Here is a 9,627-nt window from a genome sequence, read left to right on the forward strand (position 1 = left end):
TTCATATAGGTTTGTAACTGCTGTATACTCTTGATGAATTGACCCTTTTATCATTGCTATATAGTGTCCTTGTCTCTTGTAACATTTTGACTTAAAACCTATTTTTATCTGATATTAGTATAGCCACCTCAGCTTTCTTTTCATTATTATTTGCATGGAATATCTTTTTCCATCCTTTCACTTTCACTTTCAACCTGTTTAGCTCACAGTGAGTCTCTGGTAGACAGCACATAGTTTGATCATGTTTTTAATTCATTTTGCCAGTCTCTCTGCCTTTTGATTGGAGAGTTTAATCACCTTACACATAATTACTGATAGGGAAAGACTTGCTTTTGCCATTTTACTGTTTGCTTTCTACATGTCTCAGTGCTTTTTTGTCCCTCATATCCTCATTACTGCCTTCTTCTGTGTTTAGCTGATTTTCTTGTTGCGACACATTTTAGTTCCTAATTTTGATATGAGGTACTACTAAGGATACTAAGTATGACATCAAAGGACTCTCCTAACCAAACCATACAGAGAGAGCGCTAAGATAATTGATAAATAAGCTTCTGCCTCCCGGAGAGGCTCCTCTGAACCGCCTGTCTTACTGCTTCATCTCTTTCCCTGCACCACCAGCTCAGGGACAGGGGAAGCAAACAGCAACTCCTGTCTATAGTGATCATGGCAGTGAGTCGCTGTGTTGGGAGGACAAAGCCCCTCTACCCTTAACACTATGGGACACAGAATATTCTTCTGCAGGGTGGTCAACACTCTGATTTCTTACTCTTCATTCATTCTGTATGTGTCACATACCTCTGTCAGTCACTTGATTGTATGCTGCTTCCTCCACCAGCAATTACTTTGAGATTATGATTCTTTATTTTGCTTCCAATACCTAATATAAAACGTTTACCTGCCCAGCCTCTCCGCCTTAGAAATTATCTAGTCTGTTCAGGTTTTTGTGACTCATCTTGCACAAACTAGCTGTACTTTCAATATAAAGGCAAGCTGTGAATTGGATCCATGTGGAGTGTCAGAGGTGGGACTCTGAGCTTACTCAGGACTGCACTTTAGTCATCAAAAAAACATACCGTAAATCTCACAAATTGTAGGTCTGGCTGCCATCTTCTGTATTTACCTTGTGGATTTGGGGAGGGCAGTTCTTTCTTTAGTAACGAAGCCTAGGTTTGTAAACCCCTCCTTCTCTCTCTGCTTCTCCCAGGTGCATCATTTCTGGCATGGCCTCAGGAAGCATCGTTCTGTTCTACAATGACTTTAACCGGTGGCATCATGAATACCAAACCCGCTACTGATAGCGACAGCTGGGCTTCAGCCTTGCCCCCCAGCCTGGGCACAGGAAGCGCCCTCAGCATCTTTCTCTTAGAAATAGCAATCACATCTGAATGTAACTTAAATTTGCTCTAAGAAGCAAAATATTTTTTAAAGTTAATTGCTATTTTTGTAGACTTTGCTTGACTTTTTGGGGGGGAATAGCAAAGCAGAAAACTGGCTGCTGGGTTCTGTAGTTTAAAAAAAAAAATCTATATTTTTAGTCATAATGAGAAGTCTATTTTCACCAATTATGGAAATAATAAGTATACAGTGGAGCAAGTAAACCCACTTATGCTAGTTATATTATGGAAAAACACTTCCCGTTTATCTGTAATCTTGAGACATGTATGATTTTAACAATAAGGAATGGGTTATAATACTGGGATGAGGGAATTTTATTTACGCTGTACTTTGGGTCCTGTATTTTTCCAAACAACTGTGCTTCTTCAGCACTGAAATTTCTGGGATTTAAATAGCAATGTTTAAATTACAGTAAATGTAATTTAAAACATCTCAGTGAATTATTTCTATCAATATTATTCTTCGAGCATGTTTTAGGCCTAGAAAATTATGGTTCGGGGGAGGGTATTTTATTTTATTGTGTGGTTATCATAAAGGATCTAATGTTATCGCAAGTGTGAAATATTTACAATGTTTTCCTGATCTGTCCTCTTCTTAGCACACCCAAATGAAATGATGGAAATGCTCTTGGGCTCACAACCTCTGTTTTTCTTTTAAAGTAAATGCAAGTACCAGAGCTCACTCCCCGAGGGCTGACTGTGCTCACGCACTGAGACAGAGCTGTTGTTGGGGCTCCCCCCACCCCAACCCCGGGCCGAGGAACAGAGGCTACTGGGTGCTGTGTGAAGCAACCCTCGTTTTACCTTCTGTTTGTTTGTTGTTAAACAATCTTCATCTTCCTTTTGATTAGCAATTTGTACTACAAAAATGTCATTTTGGTGTTGTAGAATTCTACTTTTCTAGCAGATTGCTGTGTGGAATTCTGTGAAAAATATTTGAGAAAAGGTCTGTATTGCATAAATAAATTCTTTGCATTGAAACTGACATTCCATCTCTATTTCTCTTGCAACTTACTTACCTAAAAGGGGTCGCCTCCTTTCTCCTACACATTCAGCTCTTCTCTAAAAGCAAAGATTTTAGGAATGGAACAACTCAGTTGTTTGTCTGCCAGAAAAATTAAATAAAATGGTATTTGTTTTGTTGGTAATAACCTTTTTCACTCCTCCTTTTGAAACAATGGTGATAATATAGTTATTGCAAGCAAAATGTCAAACCCTGGTTCAGTCATAGTTTTTGAACAATAACCAATAGGTGAGCAATTCTCTTGAATGAAAACAGGAAAATGGGCATTACGGAAATGAGAACATGAGACCTTTATCTAACAAACGACCAAAGGAACTTTATACACTGTTCTGTCTAAAACCCATCTAAAATGGGTTTTATAACCCATTAACAAAACAATAGATGGTAAAATGTGGGAGAGGGGAAGTACATCTTAGAGTCAAAGACATACCGAAGTTACTGGTAAATGAATATCCTCACTGGTACTAACCTGTGATATCACACTTCGGGAACTTTGGAGAAAGTGGTAGAAGAAAATTAGGAATATCTAAGTCATATGCCAGGCATATGCTACTTCAACTACCTATTTCAGCAAGCCTGAAGCAAACAAAGTTCATGAAGCAGCTTCCTCTTGGAGCCCAAGAAGAAAATCGGTGCCTCTACCGCCTTTGTTGTTTACAACTGTGGAAAATCCACTGAAACTTAATACCTTACAACTGGCATCAACACACAACTACAGCCAGCCCCCCACATCCGTGGCTTCCACCAACCATGGATGTAGAACCTGCGGCTGCTGAGGGCTGACTGTATTATCTACTCATAAAACGAATCCCGCCGGCATCAACACAGGGCTTCTTAGGGGTAGACTCTGTTTAGTACTGTATACGTTAGGGTTTACTCAACATTCACTTATTTTATCCAATTTTCACTCCTTAAAAAAAAACTACTTCGAATAAATATAAACCGATTAGGGAAAAAAGTCAAAACTGAGGTGGCTTGGGATGAAACGGGCTGACCTACAACAGCCAGGAACCACGGCGGCACATTCAGTAGGTGGTGTGGCTGAGAGTATGGAGTGTTCGAATGCACTGTGCCTCGGGGAAGTAAGGTTTCCCTCACCGATGGTGTGGATTCTGACGGAAACATCATCAGTCAAGTCCGTGAGGCTCTAATTTAAGAAATACCACTGGATCTCTTGGGGAAAGCATATGAGGGCTTAGAGCAGAGAGAACATGAAAACCTGAGAGGCACACGGATGAGAACTGGTGGACAGTCCACTCAGGAGAAGTTTGTTCCCAAAGTGGACCAAACAGCCACAAATAAATGTTCCAATAAATGAATCCAGTGAAAAGGAACAATTCTGCCTTGAGATAGCCGCACACTTCAGTTTTGCTTGTCAGCATGCGGGACGGTCCCCTGCCTGGGACCCACGGAAGCCGGGTGTAGCACATGAGGTCGGTAGCTTACCACCAGGCTGCCCATTCCCATTCAGCTCCGAGAGCAGAGCCCAGCCAGGGGCCTGACCTCACATCTGGGGCCGTGTGTCCTCCCACCTCGCTGTCGGAGGGGCAGAGAGAGATGGCAGAGGTCACACGTGGGTCGAGTTGGCAGACAGCCAGGGAATCTGGATGTAGCCAGACCACACGTCCGCTTTGCACCTTTTTCTGAAGATATAACTGAATTTAAATGGCACATGACAGTTTAGATCCACCAAGATAGGACTTTCACGGGAGAGATTTTCACTCAGGATCTTTGATACTTTTTTACCAGACACGATTTCAGGAGCTCTGACCTGGTTTGGTTCTCCTTCCTGCAGCAGCCCCACCCCCTCTCCATCACTGCTGAAGAGCCCAGCAGCCCCGGGACAGATTCCTTCCACATCAGGAAGCAGAAATGTCTTTAAACAGTTGGAAGGATCCCACACTGAGCTTGATGGAGCAGCTTTGCCACTTTCCGGCGTGCGTTGGATGATGGAGGAGCAGCCAGCCCAGCCCCACAGCCTCACATCATCACGGGACATCACATTAGGCCAGAGCATGTTCACAAACACAGAGAGGAGGAGGACGTGAATCTGAAAGTCTGCATAAACCATGCGTATCCGCAAATACGCCCGTGCCTCCACTTGGCTATTTCTGCCCCACCACAGACGGAGGGAAAGTGTTCTCCACTTCAACTAGGAGAGCAGTCAGCCTTGCTACCTCCCTTTTCGGTAGCATAAAGTGTAATGATGTTAATTCCATAGGCATCTCAAGTTATCACTGCAGGGAAAAGCAAGGAAGCTGGGAAGGCAAAGACCATATAAAGTAGCATATCAAAAAAGTAAAATTAAAAAAAAATTTTTAATTCTACCTCTTCTATTTTCTCTCAGATGAGTGGGAGAAACATCTTTTGGATCTTTCTTTTCAATAGATATGAAAAGTAGAGTCCGTGATGCATTTCCTGGGTCCCCCAAATCACACGATCCCCATATAAAAGCCCAAGGCTACGATGAATGACACTGACACATCACTCCCTGCCCTGCCTCTCTGAGCCAGAAATGCAGATTGCTCAAACCAGAGGGCCTCACATCGTTCTTTCTGGAGAACAGGGTGGTCTGACCTGCAGGCAAGGGAAGCAGGTGACCTACAAATGTTCCTCTGAATTCCACGGCAGTCACGTGCCAGAAATATGCAGTGAATCATTTTCCTGTCTCAAGTTCAGGAATATTTTTCCTTGCCAAAACCAAGATTCTGGGGGAGCCTGGCAGAAGCAGCTGGCTGTGCTGCAGCTGCAGACTTGGATCAGCTGAGAGACACTCCCCAGGCTTGACCCTAGTGCCAGCACAGGCGGTGCCCAGCCTCACACCATCAGACTCGGGCTGAAACCCTCCTGACCGCCAAAGGCCATGCTGCCAGCCCTGCCCCAAATGAAGGAGGCTTCTGTTTGGGGAGTATGGAACGAGCAGGTCAGTCTCTGTACCAAATACCTTTTTCTTCCGCTCAGCTGCTCGATGATGGTAACACAGACCCCACTGAGTTCAACAGCCCCTTAAAATCCATTGGCCAAGACTAACCAAAGTTGCACACATCCGCCTCCCTCAGAGAGACTACTGCCTTCCTTCATCTAAAAGAACTCACACGCCCCTGCCCTGGGAACTTCTTAGCCGCCTCGATTTTCTACCACTTTGTCAGGTGTCTTCCCCAGCCCATCCCACCTCCACCTTAGGACACAGACGCTATCCCTAAAGCATCCCTGACCATCTGGAGGGGCACAGCAGCTCCCAGGACACCTGCCCCGGGGCCGGGAGAGGCATGTCCAGGCTCCGTCAGCTCGAGACCCATCTGAGTTTCCTCATTTGCTGAACAGGGATGTTAGCTGTTCTCTCAGGGCTGTGGTGTGGCTCAAACAAGACAGTGTGAGATAACTCTGTACAAACTGTGAGCTTTTGTTACTATTTAGCACCTAGGCATTTCCCAGAACTAGACAATCGCTCCTTTAGAAAGCAGCGAATTCTGTCACCGGGCTGCTCCTGCAACGCTGCGTTCACACCTGACCCTCATGCCTCCTACCCACTGACCTCGGGCCACCACCCAGAGCGCCCAAAAGAAGTCTGCAGCCCCTGCCACAGAGCAGTTCACTGTGAAGCCACACATCAGGCGGAGGTGCCTCTGGGTTTTCCTAAGCAACACCTGACCGCTTCTCCACCAGTCCTTGGCTCCCAGGGCTTTAAACCCCTCGCCACCCTGGCTGCCTTCTTTTGGGCGATGGTTGCTTCATCTGCACCACACACCCCGAGGCCCCAGTGCAGAGCCGTACCTGGGAGGCTCGACCCACGCTGCCCACGACCTGCACGGACTTTTCAGGATGCAGCTTAAGGTTACGCTAACCTTTAAGCAGTTCTGTTGGCGCCTAATGACGTGATGCTCTTTGCCCTTCTCCCCTCCCAGATCTTTCCTGTGAAGCAGTGAACGCCAAGGCCTTAGGCCACTGAATCACAGGACTTCGCGCTTTGATTTCACATCTCAAGTTTGGATCAGTGCTCTAACCTGCTGAGATCGTCTTAAATCAGTCCATCCCATTTAAAACAGTGGATAAGGGTTCCTTCTGCATTGTCATACACATCATATGCAAAACTAAACAAAACAAGGAGGCTGAGTGCTGTGGCCTTTCTTTAGAGCTGCGCTGTCCAGCTTGGCAGGTGGAGCAACACGAGGCTACTGAACGCTTGAACTGTGCCTGGTCACACCCGAGATGAGCCACACATGTCAATACACACCAGGTTTCAAAGACTTAGGACAAAGAAATAAGGGCAAGTATCCCAATGATTTTTTTTTTTACATTGATCACATGTTGAAATAATACTTTAAAGGGATGTATTTAGATATATTGGGTTAAATAAACTATACTATAATTTCACCTGTTCCTTTTTAGATTTTTTTTTAATATGGTACCAGAAAATGTTAAATTATGTGGCTTACATTGTATTTCCATGGGATGGCAAACTGCCCTAAAAGTCCTCCTCCAAGACAGCATCACTACCCAGCACTCTTCTTTCTGAACCGTCCCCCATCTCCTGATTCACGTTTCACAATCTTATTCGTGCAGATATTCTGGGGGAGTTACGCCATCTGTATATTCCACGTACTTTCACGTCACGGCAACCTTTTTGAAGAAAGAGAGACAGACTCCCGCTGACTCTTGGCTGGGCCCAGCAGGCAGCCCCCGATGGCTTTGGCAGGTCACTGCTTCCCTTGCGCTATTCAAAGGTCAACTTCTGTAGACATGGCTCCCCTGCTGGAATAAGGGGATGAACATAAACCAAGCACATGCCTCTCTCTCAGTGCGGGAGCGGAGGAACCCAGCAATAAAGGACCTCTATTTAATTTGGATCCTGAGACCAGAATAAGAGCTCAATAACGTTTGCTAAATGTGTGGGTGAACAAACAATTTGCTGTGGTGTCGGAGCCTTTAGTTAGGATCTTCGTCTAGATGACCACTCATGTCCAGGCCTTGATTTACCCTGGACAACAGGCTGCCTTCAAAAGAGCACAGGTTTGATGTCCGTGGAATCTGAAACCACATCATGGCTCTGTCTCCTGCCAGTTCTATGACCCGGGTTATGTCACCTGACTTCTGGGCTTGTTCCTTTACCACCGCTTAACACTGTAGGTGTTTGTGGGATTCATTACTAAAGAACTGCTTGGCCACTGCTAGGCCACGGTGCCACACCCAGCTCAGCCTACTCCTGTCTCCAGGCCACCCAAGGGTGCCACAGAACGTGGGAGCATGTGCGGGACAGAAGGTGCTCTAGCTCCTGTCGCCAGTGACTGGCACTGCCCTGGCCATATATTTTCTTAAGTCTTTAGCAAATGTCTTTGAACCTTGCAGTTTGAGAGATGGGGTCGAGTTTCAGGCTCCGGTCAGTACACTAAAGGCCTCGCTCCATCATTCTTCCATTTTCCTTTTCACTATCCTCATTTTTCTCCTCTTTCTTTGACATTAGCTCGTCGCTGCCATTAACAAACATTTTTCTATTGGAAGCTATGAAAAAGCTTGCTCTTTAACCAGTGAGAAGAGCGACAGGCAGAATGTTCTGGACCTGCCCATCAATACCCTCTCTTGAAGCCTGCACCCACTGGAGCTGTGTGCCCAGGAAGCCCATCTGCATCCTGTCACCTGCCTCTGGATTGGATCACGGGTCAGCACCAGCCCAGAGAGAAATCATCACACAGCAGTGGGAACGAAGAGAACCAGAGCTGAAAGATACAGTTTCAAGCCGTGGAGCTGTACCGCCTTGCGAAGCTGGGGACAGAAGCAGTTGCAGGCTAAGCCAGAGCCCAGGCAAGCAGACGTTATGAGGGAACAGAAACCAAGAGCCAAAACGCAATGAAAGAAGCAGAGACAGGAGACGGCACAGTCTCTGAGACAGACACAGACAGACGAGCACAGCTGCCCCAGCTCCCCATTTCCTATAAAGCCTGACCTTCCTGTCTCTGGTTCCATCGAAGTCCCCTGTTGTACACTAACAATCTCTATTCGTTTTTGAGCTTTTGTGAGTTTCTGCACCTGTAATCAAACACACTTCCAGGTGCACCTCCATGTGTTCTTCCCAAGCACCTCTCTTCCCCGTTGCGACCCCGAGACAAAAACAAACACCGGCATCAGCCAGAACCTGGGCCGGGGAGGTGTTGCTTTGACCACACACTCTTGGCAAAACCACCACGCAGGAACCTCTACCCACCCTGACGGCTATTTCTCAAGAAGGAAAAGTTTATTGGATACACTTGTAGGCGGCAAAAGTCTAACAATGAGAATGAACTACAGGCCCACCCGTTTAGAAGATGAGCAGGTAAAACAAATTCACTGATTATATACAATCATTAAAAAGAGCAGGGTGCTGGAAAAGAAGGAAAAACTGCCAGCAGCCTTCCAGAAGGTTAGTAACAGAGGATGTCTGCAGGCACCTTCCCGCCCAGTCCCCACTGCGCCCCGCGCTCCCTGGGGGTTGTTGCCGCCGCTGCAGACGAAAAGCAGATGGAGAAGGGAGGCTCCGGCGGCTCCTGGGGCCGCTGGTTGGTCCTGCTCTGCCCGCAGCCGGACCTGGAGAAGGAAGCACCCCGGCGACTCGGCATGCACCACGCCTCTCGTTAAAAAGCCCCAAGGACAAGGTCGTCAGCATCTCCTAATACGGTCGTGGGAAGAGTCAGGGAAACACAACTTCGAGGGAAGAAACGGCCTTCCCTGCGGTCTGCACACAAGTCCAGAGCCAGTGTCGTCCTAGACGAGTCCCCGAGGCTGGGCGGAGTACCGGGACCAGCGTGTCCACTCGGGCTCCGAGCCTTGCGCGGGAAGCCAGCCCCCGACCCCCATCAGCAGAGGAAGGGCGCCCACAAAGGGACAGACGCAGTTCTGAGTTGCTTGTAAGAAAGAGGGAGCCCTCCTGAGTTTACTTAAATAAGAGAGAGATCTTGGTGCATCCAAAGTGTTTCTATAAAAATGCGCTCAATGTCAGATAAAAGTTGCACATTCTCCTGGTGACGCCGTCAAATGGCCACTGAACTGAGAAGACAGAGAATTTAAACGAAGCCACTCCGAGGGCCTGTCCCCAAAGGCGACGCGCACAGGCCCCTCCAGGACCCGAGCGGAGCGCGCGGGAAGCGGTGGCCCTGGAGGCGCGCGCTCTCCACCCCGGCGATGCGATGCGATGCGCGGTGCGGGCAGCGATGCGGGCGGCGGCGGCAGCCGGTCAGT

General features: G+C 47.2%; 1 protein-coding gene across 3 annotated transcripts in view; it reads left to right on the top strand.

Moving 5' to 3' along the window:
- The window catches only part of LRBA (LPS responsive beige-like anchor protein), a 723,035-nt gene extending 720,656 nt beyond the window's left edge, over positions 1 to 2,379 (top strand). For all 3 annotated transcript variants that reach the window (XM_024764049.1, XM_024764050.1, XM_024764051.1), the window contains one exon: positions 1,205 to 2,379. In XM_024764049.1, the coding sequence (XP_024619817.1) occupies positions 1,205 to 1,295 (91 nt within the window). In that variant the 3' untranslated portion in view covers positions 1,296 to 2,379. The remainder of the gene's footprint in view (positions 1 to 1,204) is intronic.
- Positions 2,380 to 9,627: the final 7,248 nt, after the last annotated feature.

The sequence above is a fragment of the Neophocaena asiaeorientalis genome, unplaced genomic scaffold (assembly GCF_003031525.2).
Source record: "Neophocaena asiaeorientalis asiaeorientalis breed wild unplaced genomic scaffold, Neophocaena_asiaeorientalis_V1.1 scaffold594, whole genome shotgun sequence".
Classification (NCBI taxonomy): domain Eukaryota; kingdom Metazoa; phylum Chordata; class Mammalia; order Artiodactyla; family Phocoenidae; genus Neophocaena; species Neophocaena asiaeorientalis.